Source organism: Macrobrachium nipponense, chromosome 27 (genome assembly GCF_015104395.2).
Source record: "Macrobrachium nipponense isolate FS-2020 chromosome 27, ASM1510439v2, whole genome shotgun sequence".
NCBI lineage: Eukaryota > Metazoa > Arthropoda > Malacostraca > Decapoda > Palaemonidae > Macrobrachium > Macrobrachium nipponense.
Window position 1 is genome coordinate 72,226,178 of NC_087216.1, and position 26,778 is coordinate 72,252,955.

The following is a 26,778-nucleotide window of genomic DNA, read 5'->3' on the forward strand; positions in this document are numbered from 1 at the left end:
AGCATTAGAGAACATTTTTTGTGAGAGAAGACAAAATAAGGAAACTAAGTCAAAGCAGCTAGTTTTGTGTTATGCAGTGGCAGAATCACTTGTTTAATCTGTTGGCAGTTCTAAATTGAGATGGAAAATGCTTAGGGGTAAGAAGTACTTTAGTATGTCTTTCTAATTGCTTGGAAGAATGTAAACGCGATTGTATAGTAGACTACAATAAAGTATGGTAGCAAAACACAGCAAACAGGGTTGTAGACAGTTCCCTTGTCAATTAAATGAATACTTTGACAATAAGAAGTCTTTTACTCAGGTTCCTTCACCAGTGAGATGGTTTGCATAAGTGCCAAAATGAATTTTAAGCCTTTATGCTACTGCTTCTCATGCTTTTGCTGCTCCCCTTCTCCTTGCACAGGCATTGGAAGACCAGGGAACTGCTTGAAGGACTGGCAAACAACTGCCAGTTTACCAACCTCCATTATGTTATGATGATCTTGGAGACTTGACAACAGATTAGGTAGCGATTCTGCCTTTCAATAAAAGGCAATTCTGCCTTTTCATAAAAGGAAAATTATCTGCCTTTTCAGTTTCCTTTTTCCTCCCCTCCCTCAAGACAAGTTATATTCTAGTGAATGCTAAATTCTTTCATCTGTCGACGATTAAGAGGCCAACTAATCAAGTTGGCAAAGGCTTCTATATCAGTGAATATACATTCATAAAATTGTGGATTTTTTTTTTCATATATTCTGAGATAACAAGAGAGATATTATCTGTTGTGTATCCTATGCAGTATTTCCTCATTGAAGGTGCTCATTCAAGTTTTCTGTATGATTACAAACTTATTTTTATAATGTACAAGAAAGAATAAAAGATTTAGAAAATACAGAGGAAGGGAGGCAATGCCATATTATGAAAATGAATGGAATTGTGTGATAGTGTTCAGAGTATAAGTGGATGAATAGGATCTGTTGTTCATTGCCCTCGTTGGCAGTTGCAAAGGGATCTGGACTGGTGATGTATTTGATGCGCTAAATGATGGTTGTATTTTTTAAGTGGTAGCAGACAGTGATGTGGTGCTTTGTGACACTTTCTACAGTGGACTTACCATTGATGAATTGGGGCAATCTTACTTAAACCAAAGTTTTGATTCAAATGATTGGAGACCTTTTGGCATATCCTACACAGCTGTCTGACGGGTGGGTGGCTTGTGGTAATGTGAGGACATGGTTTTATAGAGTATTTTATTTGCAGACCATAGTCCTGATTAATAGCACTGTTATTAGGAAATATGTGTGGCTGGGTTGGTCGTCTAATGCATGTGGTCAGCAGGAATGCATTCTTTGTGATGGTCAGGGAGCATTTATTTTTCATTAGAAGTTTTCCTGGCCAAGTACATATACACATTTCTTGTTGTGTTAATCATTTTAAATGAAATCCTAGATTGAGTGAGACCTGTGCCAACCTGGTTATCAGGTTCTCAGGTCAGCTGCCTCTGTAGGGGGTTAGTGCCATCAGTGCACCTTTTGTGGTGCACTGTAGGCATTAGATAAGAATCTTTGTAGCATCCCTTTGGCCCCTAGCTGCAACCCCTTTCATTCCTCCATTCATATTCTCTCTTTTTCCATCTTACTTTCCACCCTCTCCTAACAGTGGATTCATCAGTGTTGAACGACCTCATAGGTCCCAGCGCTTAGCCTTTTGCCTAAATTCTGCATTCTATTCTCAAGGTTATGTAGTTGTAGAAAGTGTTGGCACTTTACCAAATATCAGCATTTGCTGCCAGCATGTTATATTTGAGTTTTAGTGTAACAATAAATAAATTGATACATATCCCCTTTAGTACCTACAGTTCTCTGTATAATATCGTTACTGAAGTGAAATTCTGTATTAATGTGTCTATATCCTTCCACTGAATCCTATAATGACCAATGGAAAATTATTAAGGGACTTTTCCACCTCAGAAAATGGAATATTCAGAAAACTTGGAAGGCTTTTATAAATGCAGAATGATGATATGGAAATGTTACAGAAATTTCATGAAACAACAGAAAAAAATACTAATCATTTCATAGAATCCTTTCCAGGAATAATTAGAATGAATGAGAATCTTTATTACAGATATGCAGACGTCATAACCAGCCAGAATCCACTGCCTACCTTTTGGAGAAAGCTGGAGATATAAAGGGAGCTTTTGAAATCTTGCTGTCTATATTAAGGTCTAAGGTTGAAGATGTAAGTAACTTATGCTTTTTAGGCTTCTTAATTATGGTATATTGTTTGGCTTCATTGTTTTCTTTAAAACAATATTTTGTAAAGTTGGATTTTTTTAAATGTCTCTCACTCATTCAGTTATTGTCAGCTGTTTTGAATTTACAGTAATTAAGACAAAATTTTAGCCAAGTCTAAAGGGTAGTGTCAGAATGAAAATATCAGTAATTTGAGTAACTTAAGTCTTCGTCCTGTGATTTAAGTATCTCTTGTGTTTCAGTTCTTAGCGGCTGTTGAGAAGGATTCTTCAGGATCAAGTTCAACTGTACCACTTGGTCATGTACAAGCACAGGTAAGGTTACCATTGACGACGATGTTTATTTTAAACGTCGTTGCTTTTGTTACAGTATTCCCAGCAAACTGATACATCTGCCTGCCAACTGCAGTTAATTATATAATTAATGCATCTCAACTGATTCTCCATCCATTTTGCAACCTCACAAGTTTCTGCAGGGACAGACATCCTTGAAGTAGTATTTATGGAATGAACAGCACCAGCAGCTGTCTTGTTTTTGTTACTTGTTTGCAGAAAAATTTGTGTAGCAAGTTTAATAACAAGTACTACTGTATGTTTGGTTTCTAAGAAGAAAACCAAAAGCACTATCTACTAAGATTTTCCAAGTGTCAAAAGTACACTGACTGTTGAATGTAGTTACATGTAAGGGTTAGTAGAAAGATGAAAGAAATATTGCGTTTGCTGACCACAATCTACAATAGTGAAAAATACAAGAAAATAAAGAGTAGTAGTCAAGTAATTCATTAATATCTCTGTACCCTTGGACTTCAGGACCGGGTAATGGGAACAAGTGCAGTCCTTAAGTACTAAGCTTATCATTCAGCTAATATAATAAGAAAGGTGTAAGGTATGCATGTAGTAGTTAAAATATAATACTTATTCATTACCCAAGTTTTGAGCCGTTGTGAGATCATGGTCTCCACCAAGTAAAATGCAGTGATGTATCAAATGTATTTGATTAGATTTACAGAATTTAGACTGTAAAGCCAAGCACTGGGGGATGTTTGGTCATTCAGCACTTAGGACGGTGAGAAAAGGCTGAGTTGGAGTGGCTGCTGGCTGGACAGAAAGGTAAAAGAAAGTGATCCAGAAAGAAGGGAAATTTAAATACAAGGGTCTAAAGGTGAAACTTAGAGAGAAAAACCATACATTTGCCATGAGCACTTGAGTTAGAGTTGTTGGACAACAAGATTGAAGAAAGGACTTGTGAATGAGGTAAAGTAAAAGGCTCTAGAAAGTAGGTGTATCTAAGGAGTGAATGAAGGCTTCAGACACCTTTCAGTAATGCATACAGTACACCATGTGAGGTGTACCAATGGTGCTGCCCCCCTACTGGGATGCCACATTTATTGAAATGAAAGATTGTCATTAGGTAGGTATTAGTATTTGGGATACTATACTATTGTTTTATGCTATAAGTTGTCAATGTGTTGTTGATAATATTCTTATTTTTATTAGTGAATAAAAGCACTGATTTTGTAACTGACCTTTTCTTGCATTTTGAAGGTTGTGAAGTTAGTTCGTGTCTGTCAGCTCGGGTCGAGTCAGCTGGAGGAAGCAAATCGGCGTGAGTTGTGGTTTCCGCTTCTTGATGTTTTGTTGTCTACACAGCCGAAAATAGCGCACCATCAGACCCTAGCCCATGGTAAGGCTTTAGGTTTTGAATATTAGTGTTCTGTAAATTTCTCCTTGCACTGAAAAATGTCTGTCTGTACATGCAGTCCCCGTTTTATCGTGGTTTTCCGTTCCTGGCGGAGTGCTGTAACCTGAAAAACACTGTAAACCGGAACATCTTATGTAATAATAATGGGAATAAATGGGGTTTATGGTGCCATAAAACTAGCTTATGGCACTGTAAAATCATGTTAACGATGCCATGAGCAAGCCCCATAAAATTGGAACGCCGTAACTTGCGAACTGCCTGTGTGTATATGTTAGTTTAAGCAAACCACTGAGTGAAATTTATTGACTCATTTGTTCATAAATGTGTAGGAAATTTTAGCAGGAAGAATATGATGAAGATGGAATGGTAAGTGGGAAAAGAACAAGAAGAATACATGTGACGTGAGAGACATAAACAGACTGTAGGGGCTCTGCAAGGAACCTCTAGTATTGTATAGCTAAAACCTAGTATGCAAACATTACTTATTGTGTGTCTTGTATAATGCAGTGTAGGGATTGCTAAAGGTTCTTTGCAGTGCTGATCCTTTTGACCTTAGTTGCCCATCTTAATTCATTTTGCCTTGTTCTGGTTTTCACTGTTCTGGCCAGCCTTGAGTCTAAAGTTTTATCTTCAGGGAGGTTGACTAGACAATTTTAAAATACTTATGAACATTACTCCTTGATCTTGTCAGATTATGATAAATTGCTGTGGAGTGTGTGCCATTCAAGTGCAGAATCTTCATAATTTTTATCATAATCATTAATATGAATCAGGGTGAGCTTTTATAATTTTGAACAACAGCTGATTGATGTTAGAAATTGATTTATGTATATCCATTGACGAATTCAGTGGGTTTTGGACTGTAACATAATCTTTTTGCCTTCAGCAGGATTGCCTTTTGTTTTGTTCTTTTCATTTGTTCCCTTTGCTTTTTTTACAAGTGGCTATTCAAGATTTTTTTCTTTCATTAGTTTTATTCCTCTTCTTTCTTTACATCTTTTCCCACTTCTACGTGGGGTCGATGTTTCCGACAGCTTTCCACCACTTGGCTCGGTCAGACACATTGCCTTCCAACAGTTGTTTGTCTCTCAGGTCTTCTTTAACTACATCCATCCACCTTCGCTTCGTTTCTTCCTCTCACTCTCTCACCGGGCACCTCCATCTGCATCACTCTTCTCCCTACAAATGTCTCATCCTTTTCATCACTCTTGTAGCTTGCTCTAAACTAATCAGCTAGAGCTTGTACCCATTTCCATTTCATTTTTCAGTTGGATTGTAATATCAAACTATTAACTTGAGGTGTTTATTTTCAAGGCTGGATGACATGCCTCCTTACCTGTTAAATTCAAAGAACTGACAAGGTTGAATAAGGTGTTTTCTGTCAAGTTCTGCTCCCGTAAGGGGGTAGTGCTGTCAGTGCACCTCATTCGGTACAATGTAGGCATTACTTAAGGTTCTTTGCAGCGTCCCTTCAGCCCCTAGTTGTACTGTCATTCCTTTTACTGTAACTCTGTTCATATCCTCTTTCTTCCATCTTTCTGTCCACCCTCTCCTAACAATCGTTTCATAGTGCAACTGCTTTGAGGTTTTCCTCCTGTTACACCTTTCAGATTTTTTACGGTCGATTTACATTTCAGTTGCCCCAGTGCTTATCATAATGCCAAAAATCTATATTCTATATATAAATCAAAATCTGTCAAGTTCTGTTTCTGGTCCCAAATTTGATTTCAGCAGATTGAGAACTCCAAAGTACTTGGAGCATGTCCCTATGGCAGCCCATGTGAGGATTTGCCAGTCATTTCAAGAGTAGCTTTATGGTAGACATGGGAAAATACATTGACAAATTATGATAACACACATTCCTTTATTAATAAATTAAACTCTGTAGTGATAACCACTGCATTAAAACTGATCAACCATGTAACAGCTTTAACTTTTGATGCAAACAAAAGTAATTTAGGACGAGAAAACACAAACTCAGTTGAGGTGGTTATTCCTTGTAAGCAGGTTGGGTATACTCAAACACGAGCAATATGCAATAGCTGTATTTTCACACAGTTCAATACATGATGAGCAGCAGTGCACGTGACAATGTTGAGGCTACGCTTACTCAAGCGAGACTGCCCCAGACTCAATTTCTCCCGCCTTAAACAGATTTTGGCGGGAATACAAGTAACTTTCATATGCATCATATGGAAACATCCTACATCCATTCTCTAAAATAAATGTTTGTTCCGACACGGCATACAAACCTTCGGTCCTTTTACAATAGGAAGATACTAGCGGCAGCTGGATAGGTCCGTAAGCTTCGAACAAGGGGTTCGGTAGTTAACTGCTTGTCCGACAGGCGCGCGCGCGCGACTGGGAGGTAAACAAATCACTTTTGCTTTCGGCCTCACAGTGGGATGGACGTGTGTGTCGCTCTCTGCCCGCTGCTCGTCGTTTGCTTTCTGTTTGTTTGTAATTGTGTATGAAAAGATTGTAAGTACAGTATTCTCTCTTTTCATATTAAATTACGCTGAAATTCATTAATGATGGAATCTCCGCGCCTCTCGCTACCCAAGAGACTTTGCCCGGGTACCGAAGGGCGCAAATGTGGGAAATTCAGATTTCCCCTTTCTTTATTTCCTCCCCCGAGATAGACCCTCATGTTTTGTGCGTAGTGATCGTGGTGCCGGGGCTGAAGGGCGCGAATTGCCCCGGGCCGAGCCCTGTGATGTTTGTAATGAACTGGTCGGAGGCGCAGTGGACATTGTATGAGGGCAGGAAGAAGCGAAGGCCTGCAAAGGAGTCGTCGGAAAGCTCTCCCGCGACTCCTTTGGTGACGGACACTTCGTCTTCTTCCTGCCGCCCGCTCAACTTCCACGTCTCGCGCCTTCCCTTCGGGGGCGGGGTGTCTAGGTCCTATCCTCTCTACGATGTCGAGTGTGGAGAGGGCGCTAGATACCCGACGTAGAGTTGTATCTGGGTCCTCTATCCGCTCGCTTCGCTGCGCGAGAGCGGGTATAGAGGATCCTCCTAAGTCACCCGACTTTTTGCCTCCTCAGGTGCGGTTGCCGGTGCCGTGAAGGATGACCCGGACAGGTGTGGGCGTCGTTGGGACTCACGGGCGTGCCGAGTGTCCAGGGGCTGCTCTATTCATCTCGCTGGCTCCGTGGCGGTTACGCACGCTACGGTCACAACCACCACCAACGACCCTGACAACACCTGGCTACGCGTCACCTCCTCACCTGGTGTACACCCAGCACGCGGTCTCTGTGACACCCACAACATCGGTGCAGGGGCCAGTCGCCGTAACTCGGGGAGTGTGATGCCGCCACCTGGTTTGCCGTGTTGCCACGACCGGACTTCATGTGCCCGAAGAGCTCGCCCCTGGACCTCCCACCGGTGCCGATGATGTCTGTGCCGCTGGTTAGACCATCTGTACCGTCCCACACAGCCTGCCGTACCTGCCGTGACCACCGCTGCTGTTCCTGTTCCTGCTCCTGCCGTCTCGACTGCCGTTCCTGTGATGCTCGCACCTGCTGATGTTGTCCCTGTTCCTGGCGCCGCTGCTCCCGATGCTGGGTCTGTGCGGACAGGTACGTCGGGCCCTGTTGCTTCGGCAACAGCAGCCCCGGCTCCGTCCTGGATGACAGATCTGACGTCGGTGCCTGAGGAGGTTGACGAAGAAGAAGAAGAAGAGGAGGAAGGTGTCGTCGTCGTCTTCATCGTCTTCTTCGTCGTCGTCGTCGTCTGCCGCCTCTTCCCCTTCTTCTTCTAAGGCTCCCCCGCCTAAGAAGAAGAAGGTCGCCTCCCCCCCCCTAAGAAGTCTCCTTCGGGAGACTTCTAAGGGCCCGTCTCGCTCTGGTGAGACGGGGGGTTCTTCCGCTGGTCGCCCTGCTCCTTCGGGAGCAGGACCCGTCTCTTCTCCCGCAAGGAAGAAGACTACGGGGGCCAGAGGGGTGCCGGCTAACACCGGCACTTCCTCACCTGCTGTTAGTGGTTCGGCCACGGCAGCAGGATCCGTCCTCGGCCGCGCTCGTTCGCGAGAGGTACCGAGTGTACGGTCGTCCCCTACCCAGCGACCGTGCAGCCAGGAACCAGACCTCTGAGTCCGCTCAGCGTCAGGTTCACGGCACGGAGCGGAAGACTGGTGACAGCCGACTCACGCGACTCTCACCAGGACCAGCTCTCGCTCTCACGGCGAGCGGCTGGCTACCCGGGCGGACGTGACGGTCCACGACCGGCCACGGGCTGAGGCTGGGAAGAGGTCCCCCGTTCGCCGGCACCAGCCACGGCTGGTACCAGCGAACTGACGCACCGTGAGGATATGCACCAGGTCTCACCGTGACAGTGGAGCTCGCCGGTCGCCTGACCGTCGCTCTCACAGAGAGCGATCGGGTACGGCGACCAGCACCAGCTCCTCTGACACACGAGACCGGGGCCGCTGTTCTCGGTCCAGCCGTTCTCCACAGCGAGACGGCTCGACTAGGTCTGCAGCTCGATCGCCACCGCGGGTTGGCGATCGCCTGCAGTCCTCCAAGCCCGCTGGTTCTGCCAGTGAGCGAGGAGAGAGCGTCAGGTCTGCCTTCTCCCATACCTTCAACCTCCTCGGGTTACACCAGGGAAGGGGCGAGGTATTGAGGAGTGATCGTGAGGGACGTGTGCGCCCCTCAGGATCCGCCACGTCGTCGTACGTACCAGGCTCGGTTCTCGGACCAGCCAGGTCGTACGCACAGGTGGTTGGAGGAGACCCAGAGGGGGCTGTCGCTGCTCCTCTCTTATTGAGGGAGGAGGGTCTCGGGAGGTACTCCTGTTCGAGGGACTGGACGGTCCTACTCCACAGGATGCTATCACACCCGAGATCCAGAGGAACTTTGCCGAGGTTATTGCGCTGATTCGTCAGCACAACGACCTCGGGGAAGGATCGCCGCTCCCCCCACCATCCGAGGCCCACGTCCCGGCTCGAGTCGTTCTGGGGCCCGAAGAGGGAACCCAGACCGACGGTGGGTTTGCCGCGTTCCGAGCTTGCGGACATCAGTGCTGGACCAGGTTGAATCGCTTGTCTCCGGACAAGACGGTTCGCTCAAGTCTGGCAGGTCGAGCAAGCTGCTTCCACCTCCTCTGCTACGACAGCGGCGGTTTTACGTGCCATCTGAAGACCCGATGCCGCCCAAACAGGTGAACCCGGAGTTAGCTAGGCTGACTCCGGGTGTGTCTCTGCAACAGCTCCTGTCCGAGAACCTGTGGTTCTCGCAGCAAGAGGCACTCGGCCTGGAATCTACGCCATGGCAGCTTTCCAGGCCGTCTCCTGGGCTAGATCTGTGGTCCCTCACAGTATCTAAGGTCGCAGCCAACTCCGGGGGAATTTCTCCCCGAAGAAGACTCGGCCTTCAGGAGACTTTGCCAGTCTGGGGGAAGAGCCATCTCCTTCCTTGCCCACCAGACGGTGAACCTGTGGGCCAACCTGGCTGGTTCTCCGACGAAGGGACGCTGTCCTTACTCGGGTTTCCAGGGCGCCGGCGTGAGGCGGCGTTGGGGCTTCGAAACGGACCTACGAGTTCCACGTCTCTTCCCAGGAGAGATGGTGGACGCTGCGGTGGACAGACGGCGCAACTGAAGACAGTGACCGTTCTGGTTCACCAGGCAGTCTCGAAGGCTTCTGGGCAGCCTCGGACTGCGGCAAGTCTAAGATCTCGGCTAGCGCTTCCTCGGCTGCTAAGACGGTTGCTGCGTTCGAAGCCCCGAGGAAATGAACTCTGTCTTCTTCAACTTCTGGCAAGGGGGCCGTAACCACCAGACCCCCTCCCAGCCTCCTCATCCCGTGGAGGCTCTGGGAAGAAGTCGAAGAAAGGGGGGGAAAACGCTAGGGACGGCGTTCCCCCTCACCTGCTGCCGGAAGTGGGGGGGTGCCTGGCCAGCCATTGGGCAACTTGGCAGCGCTACGGCGCCGAGACCTGGATTGTAGATGTCCTTCGGGAGGGATATCTATTACCCTTCGAATCTCGGCCACCCCTCACCTCCAACCCGGTCCAACAGCAGTCGTACGTCCCCGGGTCACCGAAGGACGTAGCACTCAGACAGGAGATCAAGACCATGCTGAGCAAGAGAGCTGTAGAGATCGTCACGGATCAGTCACCGGGCTTTTACAGTCGACTCTTTCCTGGTGGAAAAGTCTACGGGAGGCTGGCGCACGGTGATAGATCTCTCTCCCCTGAACCGGTTTGTTCGCCAGACCCGGTTCACGATGGAGACGGCACGCTCAGTGCTCGACTCCATCAGGGAGAACGATTTCATGACTTTCAGGGGGTTTTGGGTCCTTGAAGGATGCGTATTTCCAAATACCCATTCATCAGTCCTCCAGAAAGTACCTCCGCTTCATCCTCGACGGGACGGTGTACCAGTTTCAGGGCACTGTGCTTCGGTCTCTCAACCGCCCCACAGGTGTTTCACAGCGAGTGTTCACTCTGGTGTTCTGCTTGGGCCCATTCGCACGGGATACGTCTGGATGAGGTATCTCGACGATTGGTTAGTCCTGGCGAGGCCCCTCCCGCTCGCAGTTGCTACAGGACAGGGATCGGCTGCTCGAGTTCTGTCGCGATCTGGGGATCGTTGTGAACTTCGAGAAGTCGATCTCGAGCCCAAGCAGAGGATGAAGTACCTGGGTTATGCTGATCGACACGGTAGCAGGGCGAGTCTTCCCCGCGGACTCGCGGATCAGCAGATTCAGAGAGGCAGCCAACCAGTTCCTGTCTCGGCAGGAACAGGTAGCTCAGCAGATGGCAAGTCGTGATCGGACACCTGTCGTCATCGAGAAGTTAGTCCCTCACGGGCGTCTTCACCTGCGGTCTCTTCAATGGAGACTAAAGGGAGAGTTGGTCACAGGCGACGGATCCCCAAGCTTTCCAGTGTCACTGACACAGGAGGTTGAGGCAGGACCTAGCCTGGTGGCTCGACGACAGGAACCTCTTAAGTAGGAGTGCCTCTGCGCACTCCCCCCCCGGCATGCAGCTGTTCTCAGACGCATCGACCGAGGGATGGGGCGCACACCTGGAGGAGTTGCTGACTTCAGGAGTGTGGGACGAGAACGACAAGCACCTTCACATCAATGTACTGGAACTCAAGGCAGCGTTCCTCGCTCTCCAAGAGTTTCAGGGACCGCTGATGGGACACTCAGTGGTGTTGATGTGCGACAACAACACGGTGGTGGCTTACGTCAACAAACAGGGGGGCCTAGTGTCTCTCCCGTTGTACAGTTGACAGGCAGGTGCACGAGTGGGCTCAGGCACATCAATAGAGCTGTCGGCACGCTACATTCCAGGGAAAGAGGAATGTAGTAGCAGACACGCTCAGCCGTCGGGATCAGGTGATAGGGACCGAATGGTCTCTACACCAGGACGTGGCGGAAAGGCTCTTCGACCTGTGGGGGCGACCAGTCGTGGATCTGTTCGCCACCCGGCACAACAGGAAGCTCCAGGTGTTCTTCTCGGCCGTGCCGGACCCATGGGCAGCTGCAGAGGACGCTCTTCAACACCCGTGGGACAACCTTCTTCGTCTATGCCTTTCCCCCGTTTCAGCCTGATTCGCAAGGTGATCAGTCGAGCGCTGGTCACCCCGAATCTCAGGATGATCCTGGTGGCTCCCAAATGGCCACAGGCCATTTGGTATCCGGACCTGCTGGCTCTTCTCGCAGAGAAACCGAGAGAGATTCCCCCTTGGCACAACCTTCTCGCCCAGCCACACGTCGAGCTGGTACCACCGAGCAGTCCAGTCCCTACGTCTTCACGGCTGGCTGTTATCCACCATCTCTTGCGAACGAGAGGCTTTTCTCGTAGCGCAGCAACAGAGATGGCTGGAAACGTCCGTCAGTCCTCTGCAGCTGTGTACCAGGGGAAGTGGGCCGTCTTCTGTGGTTGGTTTGTCGTAGACGGGGTCTATCTCCTCTCAGAGCCACTCTTCAGCAGGTAGCGGATTTCCTCGTTTTTCTTCGCCGAAGAGAAGCTCCTATCAGTCCCCACAGTGAAAGGAATACAGAGCCGCCTTGGCGCTCGTCCTGAAACTGAGGGGGGTTGGACATCTCGAACTCGTTCGAGATCTCCTTGCTGATGAGGAGCTTCGAGAGGTCTTGCCCACCCAGGGAACTCAGGCCCCCTCGCTGTGGGACGTGACTCTCGTCCTTAGGAGTTTGACTCGAACACCGTTCGAGCCACTCCGAGAGTCGTCAGACAGGGATCTGACCCTCAAGACCCTCTTCTTGCTGGCCCCCCCTGGCATCGGCGAAGAGAGTAGGGGAACTTCATGGTCTTTCCTATGATGTACGACACTCCAGGGGATGGGGATCTGTGACGCTCGATTTCGTCCCCCCGAACTTCGTTGCGAAGACTCAGAAACGTCAGTCCCTGATGACAGGTTCGAGTCATTCACGATTCCCTCCCTATTGGACTTCACCGATAATGATGCGGATGAGATGCTGCTTTGTCCTGTGAGGGCGCTACGGCGCTATCTGAAGAGAACTCGTCACCTCAGGCCTGAGTGTCGACGCCCTCTTCGTTAGCACCGGGTCACCAAGAAAGAAGTATCCAAGAACACTCTTTCATTCTGGCTGCGTGAGGTCATCAGGAGGGCGTTATGAGGCTGATGGTAGTGACGACATCCGTACGTCCCGTCCGAGGAGAGCTCAACGAAGTCAGAAGTATTGGCCCCTCGTTGGCGTTTCGCAAGAACTTCTCCGTGGCGCAGGTCCTGAAGGCAGGGGTCTGGTCTAACCAGACGACCTTTACGTCCTTCTACCTTCGGGAGGGATATTGCCCACAGGTCCTTGGATACCTTTTCCTTGGGACCCGTGGTGGCTGCTCAACAAGTTGTGTAGCTAACCCAGACCCTCGCAGGCTGAACAGCATCGAGTCCTGGTGTGACTGTGTGGATGGATGTGTGAGTGAGTGAGTGACTGGCTCTCTCTTCCCCATCTTTTCATTCCCCTCTACCTGTGGGCAGAGGGCCATGGTCGTACTACGCTGGATGAGGACGAGATGCAGGTGAGCTATATGACAGAGCCCCATCCTATCCCTTTCACTAGGGATAGGAGCAGAATATCACCACTTCCTTCTGCAAGGGGGGGAAGTGGATGCCTCTACAAGAGTCAAACCCATGACTTTATATTTGCTCCTGTACAGGAACAAGTTCTTGCATTGCTGGTACTAAGAGATGCGCATGCCCCTCTCTTAGTACTCGGTCCAGAGGTCTGACCATTGATCTGCGGTGCACACCCCGATCAATCGGACAGAGGCTTGGATCCCTCCCTCGCTCTTACGACCAGGGAAGCTTCCAAGGTAGGGCGAACACCAGTCTGTTCACAAAAGACTCAGATTCCACCCACCAAGAAGTGAGTCTTCCTATTGTAAAAGGACCGAAGGTTTGTATGCCCTGTCGGAACAAATGACAATTTGTCTAAAATTGCATTTTTCCTAACTATACAAACCTGAGGTCCTTTTACATAGCCCCACCTCATGCCACCCCTCACTCTGCAGTTTTTGCTTGGGCCAAAGCAAAAGTGATTTGTTTACCTCCCAGTCGCGCGGCGCGACGCCTGTCGGACAAGCAGTTAACTACCGAACCCCTTGTTCGAAAGCTTACGACCTATCCAGCTGCCGCTAGTATCTTCCTATTTGTAAAAGGACCTCAGGTTTGTATAGTTAGGAAAAATGCAATTTTGGACAAATTGTCATGTTTATCCAGTAATTATACAGAGGAGAAGTGTAAGGCATACTGACGACAAAATGGTGTTATATGAAAGAAAAGACAAATCATATAAGTGGAACGTGATTACGTGCTCATTGCAAAGTAGGACGACATTTAATTGCATGAAGTTACAAGTTATTACAAAATGGTCACATATTTCCCAGTGCAAAAAAAAAAAAAACAAAAAAAAAGTGTATAAACTAAAGAGAAATCAAATTGTACATAATTGAAAAAATCACAAAATGTAGTTTTTATGGCAACTCGGAAGATTTATTTTCCTCGTCCCTCTTCTGGGTTGGCGGTCAGCACACGAGTCAGCGGGGGAAAGTGAACAAGTAGGTGGGGAATCCTGCACTCTTATTTCCCGAAGATGTTTTCTGTTTCTCGTTGATATTCTTCCACTACCATCTAATTTTATGACATATTGGCGGTCTCCTTTCATTTCAATGACTTTTGCAATACGATCCCAGGCCTTAGAGACAAAATTTTGCACTGCTACTGTGGTACCCGTTTGCAAGGGGCGGAGTCTCTTTGCACTAAGAATCATGACGGAACTTGACATATCTAAAGGGTCTACCCCTATCTTTTCCTCTCTGTCTATCATAATGTCTGCCCACTGCTCTGTTATCTTATGATAGCTTTTAATCATGGGGACTGAGTCTCTGAGTTGTCGTCCCATAGCTAACTGTGCCGGCGATTTATCGATGTCTCTTAGGGGCGTATTTCTATATTGCAAAATGGCTCTTGCAAAACTATCTGTGTCGAGGCTTCCGTCGCTTCTTGTGTTATCTTGAATGGTTCTTTTTGCTGTACGTACTGCTGCCTCTGCCCTCCCGTTGGATTGGGGGTAATGGGCTGAGGATATTCTCATCCTAACCCCCCATTTCTGTAGGAAGCTAGCCATTTCAGTGCTTACCAAATTGGTGCCACCGTCGAGGGAGATTTCTTCCGGGGCACCCCCCACTGCATGAAGTATCATCGGAAGAGTGGGATCAACTTAGCAGAAGTAGCACCACTTGGAAAGAAGGCAATTTCCAGCCAACCAGTAAGCCTATCTGCATATGCCAGATATTGTTTTCCACATATTTGAAACATATCCGTGACCCTCTTTTGAAAAGGATATTCAGGGGGTGGGGTAGGCAATAGTGGTTCCTTTTGTTGGGATGGAGCGATGACGTCACATGTTCTGCACTGCATCCTCTTGAGCTTTAGTTGACCCTCCATCCGAGGCCAATACACAGCCTGTCGTGCCCTACGAATCATTGAATCGGAACTTTGGTGGCCTGAGTGTAGGTTAGAGACAACTCGGTCTCGTAGTGACACAGGTATTACTAGACGTATGTGCCCTTCATCATATGAATACACCACCAGTTCGTCCACGATGCCAAGTCGGTCCTGTATGTTAAAATACGGCTTTATGCTGGAGTCGACTAGATTTCTTGATACCGGCCAAGAACCTGCGGCTACCATACTCTTTAGCAGCTGATATTCCACATCACTTTTCAGCAGGCTTTTTTAAGCAGGAATTCCAGTCGAGGGTTATGACGTCCATCACTCGGCGACCGTGATCAACGCTGCAACGCACGAACTCTCAACCTCCTCCCCCATCTCACTGTCACTCGCATTTATTGGGCTTCTGATTACTGGGTATCTTGAAAGAGTATCGGCTGCTGAGTTTTTCTTCCCAGGAATGTATTCACTGTGAAACTGTATTGTAATGTTTTCCTTTAATCGAAGCAAACGAGGATTTGCAATGTCTTTCAATTCTCTATCACCAAACACTTTGACCAGCGGACGGTGGTCAGTAACAAGGATAATATTGGGACATCCCAGTAGTAGTAATAATCTACCTTTCTGAAAGCACCATACCACGGCAGCAGCCTCTCCTTCAACGACTGCATAATTGACTTCTGCCGAGGTTAAATGTCTACTTCCACAGAGGGCAAGCTTCCATCCCCCTTTGCAACAAAATGGGACTTTATCCTCTTCGCAACTGCAATGTTGTTGTAACACCAGAAATCCCATCCCATCACGCGACCAGTCAGTGATTACTGCAGTCGCCTAGGTTTATTGTAATAGGCCAATCCATCCCCAATCAAATTGCATAAAATTTCTTTAGTCTTTGGAATGCATTCTGTAACATTTCATCCCAGTATACCTTTCGATGGTAGACTTTTTTTTTTTTTTTAGGAGGTTTTCGAAAAGGCTCCATTAGTTGAGAGGTAGCAACAAATGGTGCCAATTGGTTTACGAGGCCAAACCAAGACCTTATGTCAGTGATGGTTGGTTGATTTGGCATTGGGAAGCTCTTGATTGCAGACAACTTTTCCTCACCTGGCTTGAAATTGTCCCAACCTAATTCATAGCCTACAAAGTCTACCTCACGTTGGCAAAATTGAAATTTATCTGGATTGAGGGTAACTCTGTTCTCTTCACATACTTGTAAAAAACTTATCGTGTGATAAAATGCTCCTTCCACAGTATCATCATATAGGTATAACATCATCGACACATTTAGATTTTCTCGGAATGTCCGCTATTACATCATCAAAAGCGCTTTGAGTATGCATCCGAGGCAGAGACATGTCCCATTGCGGTCCTACAATACTGGTACCATACCCCATGGGATATAAAGGTAGTCAGGTGCCGACTTTCCTCATCTAATTCCACTTGATGGAAACCAGAATAGGCAATCGATTGCAGTTTTGTATGAACGCACAGGTACACTGGATCCATGTCGAACGGGGCAAAAGTGTGATGAGTTTCTCTTTTGTAATATTTGTTTAGCTTTTGGTAATCCACTGTTCTTCTTGGGTTTCCATTCCTTTTAGCTACTACTACCATTCGCGCACACCAATCGGTTGCAGTTCCTGTAGGAACGGGGCGGATTATTCCCAGTTTTACATCGTCGTCCAGCTGTTTTTTTACCTCTTGCTCCCAATGTTTGGGAATTGGAATTGGCGTATGGCATGCGTAAGGGACTGCATCAGGGAGAAGGTGGATATGGTGTGGCTTTCCCTTCATTACCGGTAGTGGATTCCGTTTAGTATTGAATACCGTACCAGAGAAACGCTCCAAAATCCACCTTTTGAGCTTAGGTACATTGGCCTCCTGAGGGGAGAACGGCAACTCTATGACGTCATGGGTGTTGCTCCCATCACTGGTGACGTCATTGGCATCCACACTATTGGGCCGTTCCCTACCAATATTATTTACTGATATTCCGTCTACCTTAACGTGATGGGGAAAGTTTGCATCCACTAATCCTAAACACTTACATACATCTATAGATAGGTATAGCCTAGAGACACCGCACACTACCAACACCTCTATGTTTAGAGCGTTATTTCTACCCAATGTTATTGTACAACGCACACTACCCAGTACTCTCATGGGTTTTTCGGCTGCATGATTAACCCTGGCGTTCGAACGATGCAACTGTTTCACGTTCAGTCCTAATTGATGCAAAACCTTTTCCCCCATAATACAAACTTCAGCCCCAGTATCGGCAATAGCATCAATAAATGCTTCATACATTGGTACATCACGTCTCATTTTATGTTCAACTTTTACGCGCACATGCGGTAGCTTTCCCGCCAATGCTGTCACCTGCTGGACCCCACAGTGCTGCACTAATGTGCATGCCGTCACTGACATGGTGTCGTCATCATGGTCAACTTCAATGCCTGCTGCCTTGTTATTCACACGTTTTTTTCTGCAATATCTAGCTAAATGACCCTTTACACCACAGTTGTGGCAACACACTTCACTTGCATAGCAGCTAGATTTATTTTCCTCATGAATGCATCCACAATTACCACATCTCTTGCCTGACATGAGTAGCTTACTATCCTTTTGTCGACGAAAGTTCGATTTTACTGCCGCAACATCACTATGTTCTGTTTCATTATTATTATAGGGCAGGAATTCTCAAACACGAGCAATATGCAATAGCTGTATTTTCGCACAGTTCAAAACATGATGAGCAGCAGTGCACGTGACAATGTTGAGGCTACACTTACTCAAGCGAGACTGCCCCAGACTCAATTTCTCCCGCCTTAAACAGATTTTGGCGGGAATACAAGTAACTTTCATATGCATCATATGGAAACATCCTACATTCCTCAAATTACATGAAGCTGGTATGTAGTAGTTAAACCAGACACTCAAGTTGCATATTTTTATTCTTAGAGGTTGTCTCATGAGAGATTTTAAAATAAGCAGGACTAATAGGAGCAAGACAAAGAAGTTAGACAGCTAGGTGAGAAGGAACAACAAAAAATGCATGAAAATTAATACAATTGGGCTCCAGTTTCTGGCTCTTTGTCTTTGGACTCTCCACCTGATTTTTTCTTTAGTTTTCGTCTTTAGGGGAAAAAATGTTGGCCAACCATAGGAGAGTCAAGTTGTGACACAGTTTTCTAGGTAAGTGATGTTATTAATAGTTGCAGCAGGATTTTAATTTTTAGTATTACATTATACATTCTCATTTTGGGATATTTTCAGAAATGCGAGGGATGGTGGGGCATGTTGTGAATAGTATGATGACCCACATAGCGCTGCCAGCAATTCTGGAACGTGTGATGCACGACCCAGGTTACTGCGGTGGAAACTTTGCTCAGATTAAGCACTTGCTCAAAGGTATGTACTACTTCAAGTCTGTTTGTGAGTTATATGGGTATTCGTTCAAAGCACCTCATCACTATTTTAAAGTTTTATGCCCATACATTGTGGAATTCACTGTATGAATTTTATGCCTGTATACCTGAATACAGTAAACAGTTTATATTTATAGATGAAAATGTATTGTTTCCAATTCTGTAGATTTTAGTAATGAATATGGTTATACAGTATATGTACTGTACTTGTTTTCTCTATGTCTTATAAGTATGTGCATATAGTAGATGTTTTTGTTTTTGCAACTTCCACTAACTTGGGATGTTTTTTTTCTTTAAATACTTATATGGTCACTGAGGTTAGGTAAGCAATTATATTAGATTTGTTCAGGTAGGCTTGCAACTGAATCTACCACAAAAACACTTTCCTTTTATTATTCCTCTCCTACTGGATCACTTTCTGTTGTGTTGAAAACTTGGGCAAGCATCTACTCTCCAAGGCGGTAGGAAAAGACTGGGCGTCACGGGGTTATGTGCGGTCACTGACCAGCTTTCACCTCGTACATGCAGGCATTGCCAGATCTCACAGATTCCTTGCTTACAATCTTTGATTGTAATAACTGGTTACCAGCTGTGCTTGGAAAAATATGCTATTGTTAAGACCTCAGGTTTGTTAGCTATGAAAAATACAAATTGATTTAAAAATTTGTCATATTATGAAGGTGACCTCTTTTTCTGATTGTGGTCTAGATGGGTTTTAAGAAATTTAAGAACACCAACTTTTCTTTCTTAAGTATACAGTGGACCCCCGTATCCGTGGACTTACACATTTGCTGATTTCTCTCTGGAACATTTCCCCTATTATTCGCGGAAAATTCGCATATTCGCAGTATTTTTCTATGAAAAATATCAACAAATTTGTGTTTTTTTTATCAATTTTGTCACAAAATGCATTTTTGTGATAAAACTATTAAAAAAACCAGGTATCAAAATTTTTAGTGGGATTTTCTTGAGTTTTAATTAACAAAATGGAGGTTTTATAGGGGTTCCAACTATTCGCTGGTTCTTACTATTTTGGGGGGCCGTCTGGTATGCATCCCCTGTGAGTACAGGGCGACCACTGTATCAGTTTTTGTAGTACTATACCACATTTGCCCGAAAAATTAATCAAAATTAATCAAAATTGCCTATATGTCTTGTACTTCCCATCCAAATGTTATACCAATTTTTTTGTTTAAATTTTGTTTCCACAAGTTAACCATTTTAGAATAATAATTGCTACACAAGTAGGTATTTAGAAAAAAAAACATTTTATTTTAGTAAAATTTATTTCAATATGAAATAAGGATGTATTTAAAAAAGCTTAATTAGCAGTACAGTAATTAAGCAATCACAGCTGAATGACTAAAGGTGTCAAGTATAGGAGTTGGGCTATTTTTCTGTGTATGTACTGGTATTTGTTGAATTCCTGAAATGTTCCTGGAATGAATTACGAAGCTATGTGACACCCTGTGACACCATGTTTGTGCAGTATTCATTAGAGGGGTGTAGGTGAGGACCTGGACCAGTTTTAGGCATAAAATGTAGAAGATAGATCAGAGTGGACAGATATTGTCATACATCTAACTTCCAAAAGGTTATGCTATGTGAAGTGAAAACATTTTGGTTTCATTTCAGATCCTCCTTTTTGGAAGTTAGATGGCTGATATCTTTTTTTATTCGTTATATCTGTCCGTTCTAATCTGGTGTTTATATTTTATGCCTAAAATTGATGATATGTAAGTATTGATTAAATATCACATTTTTGAGGGAGTACCTATTATTGAAGTAGTGTGGAGTTTAGTTTTTAAAATGTCACCCCAAATGTGTCATATCATGTTTGTGCAGTATGCAATAAATGATAGAGTACTGTAATAAGGTTGTGCTGTTCATGTTTGTAATGGACCTGTAAGATCGCTTACGTAAAGTAATTTTAAAGCTTCATGAAGGCAATGGTTAAAATGACAATTATTCAATATGAATAGCGTAGACTCCCCTCCCTTCACGACTTCAACGGACAGATGAACGTATTCTACGTGTCTTTCCATAGCAATATTCATTGAAGACGATTACGTTGATTCTTACCGTGATGGTAATCTTTTGTAGTATTCATCCCGCACATTACTTGCTGTTATCGTGTAGAGAGAGCTGGTTAATGGTTACATACACTTTGAAATCCACATAATGTTCTGTTATTGCACTTATAGGTATTACCTGATCAGTCTTGTTAGTGTGGATTTTCTGGAGATGTGGTAATGGCAGTTGCATATAAAGTACTTGTACATTGTAAAAATATTTTTACAGTCGTATATTAGGCACTATTCACATGTTTTTTAATTTTTCTTAAAATTCACCTTTTTGAAAGGAAATTTTTCCTTTGCTCAAACAACCTTTGTTCTAAGAAGTAATAGAAATCTATGTCATCAGACATCCGTCTTAACAGTTCATCTCTTACTGCCACTGAAACCTTTGGCTTCTTGTGATTGATATTCACAACCATATGCTCTTTCTGTCCTGTAAAAAACATTAGGTAAAACTGCATTAGAAAACAGAGCAAATTATACGTTATTGTAATGAAAGTGGAGGACATTTTTAATTAAGAATGTTAAGCTTCATGGCATGAGTTTAGGGGGAAAATAGTATTTCTACTAAGGAACTTGTGCAGAGATGGGGTGATTTAGGGCTTGGAAAAAGACTGAGCTCTCAAAGATAGAGAAGTTTTGGACTCATGAGGAGGATAGATGAAAAAAAAAAAATAATAACACTTGGTCAGAAGAGGAAAAAGGGAGTAGAAAAAGACCTGGACCTAATAGGGGTTCAGGCAGAACATGTACTTGACAGGAAAGAACTTATTCACATCTAATCCCATAAAGGGAGGAAAATTACTGTAAGAATACTTGCCACTTAAAACCAAAAAATCAAGAATCTACAGTAGTTCATGCTATGATTTGGTCTCTACAATGAATAAATCATTAACAGACAAAAGAAGTGTACTAACGGCCAAATCATCGTCAATAATCAATAATGTGTATGTCATATTTGACCCTCATGAAGTTAAAGTAATGTATGTTACTTTCATTGTCTACAGTCTTTTACACCTGTCTGAATTCCTGTTTGGCCTTGGACCTCTCTCCCTTTATCAGTGATTTTTTGGGATCATTACTGATATCTGTCTTGTTACTTCCATATCTCCTCCTTTATTGAACTGCTGCTCCCCAACTCACCTCACACTTTCAAACATCTCACTCATAAACATTATCATCACTTATTTATCATTTATCAAATGAAGATTCACTGCTTGGGGAAAGAGAAATGCCAAATAGCAATTTATGTCACACTTACTAATGTTTCCATAGATTTCTGTTGCTCCCTCCATAAATCGAGGAACAAGCGTCTCCAAGAGTAAGAGTGAGAGATCCATGTGCTCAACCAGGCCAACAACGCTGTACTCTTTAGACACGATATGCTTGGCCATCTGCACGGCATCACGGTTGCCAATTATACTGCAAAAAGAAAAAACTTCCTATATGTTATAGATAATTATGTAGCATATTTGCTGCTTTGTATTCAGAAAATGCATGTTGCAAGTGTGTTATTGATGCTGTAGGTTCCCATTTGTAAGTATTAATGGAAATGAGTAATTAACTTCTTGGAATGTCATTTTGGTCAAAGTGGCATTGCTTATTTATTTCGCTGGTAAGAATAATAGATAATGATATAACAAGAGCCCCTGTTAGGATGATGCCATCAGTGGACCTCATGTGGTGCACTTTATGCATTACTTAAAAGTTCTTTGCAGTTTTCCTCCAGCCTTAGCTGCAACTTCTTTCACTCATATTATGATACTTCCGTTCATATTCTCTTAATTCCATCTTAGTTTCTATCCTCTCCTAACAATTTTCTTTTTTTTTATTGCTGAATGACCTCAAAATGAGCCACGTGTATCATAAGTTAACCTCTCCAGGAGGTGACATTTGTGAAATGTCATACAGATGTCAGTCGGCTATCTGGTGAAATTTCTCCAAACATTATACGTACTGTACACTTTTTATTCTATTTGTGGCATAACTCCCTGACTGGGTTGAGCTGAGGCATCTGGATAACCTCACCTACTCTTGCAGTTTGTGCTGATACATCTGGTATACCTCACGTACCCATTTAGCATTTCCCACAACCAATAGCTAGCCAATCGGCAAATTTGGAGGAGGGGAATGCAGTGTACCCAAAGGCTTTTTTTGGAGCACCTCTCTATTGTTTTATTATTTTGAAATTGATTCTCACACATTATTCATATGATGAGCATATTAGCTTGAATTATTGTGATTTTTTCACCCATTTTGTGCAAGTATTTTCTTTTTGCACACTGCATATAATGAGTCGTAGTTAGCTCTTTGGATGATTATGAGAAATGAGATTATGAGTATTGTATCATGTAAATGCATTTATTAAGATATTGATGGTGGAATCAGAGGGGGAAAAAAAAAGCAGTTCAGCAAAGGTAACCAGTTTGTTTTCATGATTTTTCATGACTGACCCCAGCCTTGGGCAAAACTCTTTTTGTGATGTCACTGGATGTATACGTATAACCCTTTGAAGATGGTAGAATAAAATCAACAGGAATATATTTATCATTATTATTACTGTACGTATTATTAATGTTATTATTAAATATGGTCTTTTTATCATTTATTATGGAATGATTGAAAAAAAACTACATACCAGTGAAGAAACTTAATTTTCACTGTAAAGTGTGGCATTTGGAATAAGTTTTGCATATGCAGGATACTTACTAAAAAGGACTAACCTACTTCCTTTCTGGAAGGGGTTGTAGTTACAGGACTTGTTAGTTACAGAAATGCACCTGTACAGTAGTTGTTTGTATTGAGCTATGAAAAAGTTTTTTCAGAAGTTTTATTATATGAATGACAATGTTATCCCTTTTTTGTTTCAGGTATGGTGGAGAGGTATGTTTACGAAGAAACACTTTACTCAGGAGTTGTGAATATGATTGCCGAGGACCAACTGAGATATCTGACAATAAAACTCGGTCAGGCTGCCTCTCCCCTTGTCATATATAGTACAACTTGTGCCATATGCCATAGCATGTATCATCCAGCAAGCAAAGCAGTTGCCCACTTGTAAGTTCACTTTTGGTATACTATTATTTTGTTGTCAAACTGAAAATTACTGAAATGAGTGCCACGATAGGTTTTGTTACAAGATGTATGAGACTCCTTATTTGAAGACTACACAGAATATAATGGGATATAGAATCTAGGCCGCAGGCTAAGCTTTGGGACCCCCGAGGTCATTCAGTGCTGAAAAGGAAACGGAATGAAAAGGTTGTAAAGGTGTAACTGGAGGTAAACCTCACAGTTGCCCTGTGAAACAATTATGAGAAGGTGGAAAGTAAGATGGAAGAAAGTGAATGTGAACATAGGTACAATAAAGGGAATGAAAGGGGTTGCAGCCAGGGGCCAAAAAGACGTGAGAAACCTTGAGTAATGCCCACAGTGCATCACGTGAGGTGCACTGATGGTACTACCCCTTATGGCGGAAACTAAATAGGTATGTAATAGTAAGAATAAAAGGCTTCCTCGTATGTCATATCTTCAGACCTACAAGTAGTTTTATGTCATATCCAATGATTCCATGTTTTACATTGTCTATATTCAACTTCAGATTTAAGATTTAGGATGCATGCAGAGTAATAAACCCTAGTTTTATCATAGATGTGTGATTATATGGGTTTGAGCATTGTGGATACACTTGGAGTTCTTAACCTTTAAGAGGTTGGAGAATACTTTTGCCCAAACTACTATATAAGCCTACTTTTTCAAGACCTTTTGTACACACATTGTATTTTAGGGGATCAATCTTTGTTCTGTAATGCATCAATCTTAACTGGATCAGATTTTACTGTAGTTTCATTTAAATGCAATCAAATAGTGTGGCTCAAATAAAAACACTTCAGAACAGAGGAATTATTCTGTGACTTCATACAGGTTTCTTGTATCAAAGATATAAGACTTCAGTAGAGTAAATTTGTCTTATGACACTGGAAATACATTTTATATAAAGTTTCATATATCAGGTGTGAAAGTTATAAGAAACTGTAGTAGTACTGCAGTATAGTACTTTATTGTATGAGACTGAATAGCCCTTTTATACAGTTGATGATCTGTGAAACTTTAATAGTAAAGCACTTTGTCATGAAATCTTATTTAGATATATATACTATTGATTTTATTACAAGTCTTTCACTGTCAGTGTAGAAAGTGACGAGTATTTGATAGGAAAGTAAATAAGTACAAACATTAATCACCTTTTCCCTTGTATTATTATCTCATGTAGAAAGATCTTTATATGGTTGCTGGTTAGGTGTTTGTTTAACTGTATTACCACTGATTATTTATTGCTTTCAGCTGTGGTCATAGCTATCACTCTCAGTGTGGAGGTGAAGGATCATCTTGTGTGTTGTGCACTGGGAGCAGTCAAGATGGGCAGACAGAAGAGGAGCAAGCAGCGGAGACCTCAGGCACTCAACAGGTAAAAAGTAAACAACACTTTGTGGTGCAGATATGGAATATACTGTACTCTGGATGTTTCTGTTCTTGATTAGCAGAGTTTGGGAATGCCTCATTGTGGCAGTGAATGTTTTTAACTTGAAGTTAGGAGTTGGGCACTATGCTTCATTTTGGCTTATAATGCTTAAAACGCACAAATCTGGATCTCCTTAAGTAGTAAGGCATTGAGTACCTTATTTTTGCCCTTAATATCATTCAACCATATTCATGCTCATAAATGAAGCACTGGTATTGAATGTCCTGTCATGGTATTTGATGTAATACGTACCTGGCCATATCCTAGTTGTTATATACACATAAAGGGTTTATATTTCACTCAAACTTTTGCTCATTTATATAAAGAATAATATTCTTACTTGTGCTTACATAAAGAATTACATATGTACAGTGGCAACTTGACTTAAGAGTTTAATTTGTTCCGTGGCCGTGCTCGTAACTCAATTTGCTCATGCATCAAATCAATTTTCCCTATTGAAAATACTTAAAATGCCCTTAATTTGTTCCAACCCTCAGAATACCACCTTATATTTTTATGTTTCTTGTTTTTAAATAAGGAAAATACATTTCTAAATAGCAAATATAATATAAAAATATAATAGAAAGAGTATGTCAAGATATAATAAGGTTTTATACAGTGTAAGGGTAGTGTTTAAGTGATAAACGATAGCCTAAGAGAGCGAGAGATACCAAATTAAATAGTCTAACTTTATCCCATCTTCTTGTTAAATAAGTTCAAAAACAGGAAATGAGAATGATGAAAGTACTATTTTAAAGTTATACTCGTTGCATAAATGAACAACCATAAACAACCGAACGAGAAACAACTTTTTCTGCTAATTACAACAACATCCATTTGGCTTGTATTTAAACCATCGTACAATAAACAATTACCGTAGTTATGTTGTAAATGATATTATGTAGAATAGGACCGACATAAAAATAACTTTATTCGCTATAGATCAAAGATCAACAAGGAAATATACTGTTACATGTAAAATAAGTTGTAGCTGAAGCTGAGAAAACTTTTCAAGCTGCTAATGACTATTATCGTGCATTGGCAACAGGGATAAAACTCCAGCAGTAACTTATGCCATCAAGCATAACTACAGATAAAATTGAGAGAAAATAATTTTATAATCAAAACTATGGGGTTTGAAAAAACACAAATTACTATTGTTTTCATGTTGATAAAAGATAAGTAACGTAAAGCTCGTATTACAATGAAATAAAGGGAAAATAGCGAACAGAATCATGTAATTTTTTTTACTCAATAAACATACCGGCAATGCAATCTGTTAACGAAAAAAAATTTAGTTCACAATCACAACGAGATGTATTAGTCATATTTTGACTTAAAAACATGTTGTATAACGAAAAGCGACCTTGTCTCATATAAGTCAAGTACATACCTAGATATTTGTTTATGCTAACTAGAAGCAAGAAAATTCACTCAGAATTGAGTTAAATGTGGTGAAATAAATTTGTATTCGCCATCAGCTGATTTCCAAACCAAAACATTGACTGCTATGTTGGTATTTTAGAATAGTACAATAATATGAGAATACATACTACATATATTACTGGATACAGTGAAGTAATGTTCAACTTTTTAAAAGATTCGTGGAAAAGATGCATATTTACTTTTTCTTCTCTGCTTGTCTTAATTTTCATCACTATGCTAACTACATGGCAGCGGCATCTCAAGCTCGTACCTCAATTTTTTGCTCGTGTAACAAAGCAAAATTTGTTCATGAAACTTACCTGACAGATATATATATAGCTGTATTTTCTGAAGTCCGACAGAATTTAAAAAAATTCGCGGACACGCAGTGGGCGGCCAGGTGGAAGTACCCATTCCGCCGCTGGGAGCGATATCAGGAA

At 43.2% G+C, this 26,778-nt stretch overlaps 2 protein-coding genes across 3 annotated transcripts in view; one reads left to right on the plus strand and one right to left on the minus strand.

Moving 5' to 3' along the window:
- Nucleotides 1-26,778, plus strand: part of LOC135201077 (vacuolar protein sorting-associated protein 8 homolog) — a 131,007-nt gene that overhangs the window by 95,905 nt on the left and 8,324 nt on the right. Inside the window, exons 18-23 of the mRNA XM_064229963.1 lie at nucleotides 2,107-2,220; nucleotides 2,477-2,548; nucleotides 3,779-3,917; nucleotides 18,162-18,296; nucleotides 23,262-23,448; nucleotides 24,736-24,859. Of these exons, the coding sequence (XP_064086033.1) occupies nucleotides 2,107-2,220; nucleotides 2,477-2,548; nucleotides 3,779-3,917; nucleotides 18,162-18,296; nucleotides 23,262-23,448; nucleotides 24,736-24,859 (771 nt within the window). The remainder of the gene's footprint in view (nucleotides 1-2,106; nucleotides 2,221-2,476; nucleotides 2,549-3,778; nucleotides 3,918-18,161; nucleotides 18,297-23,261; nucleotides 23,449-24,735; nucleotides 24,860-26,778) is intronic.
- The window catches only part of LOC135201078 (heparan sulfate 2-O-sulfotransferase pipe-like), a 104,901-nt gene continuing 97,703 nt past the window's right edge, over nucleotides 19,581-26,778 (minus strand). For both annotated transcript variants that reach the window (XM_064229964.1, XM_064229965.1), the window contains 2 exons: nucleotides 21,653-21,813; nucleotides 19,581-20,824 (listed from right to left, as the gene is read on the minus strand). In XM_064229964.1, coding sequence (XP_064086034.1) covers nucleotides 20,661-20,824; nucleotides 21,653-21,813 — 325 coding nt within the window. In that variant the 3' untranslated portion in view covers nucleotides 19,581-20,660. The remainder of the gene's footprint in view (nucleotides 20,825-21,652; nucleotides 21,814-26,778) is intronic.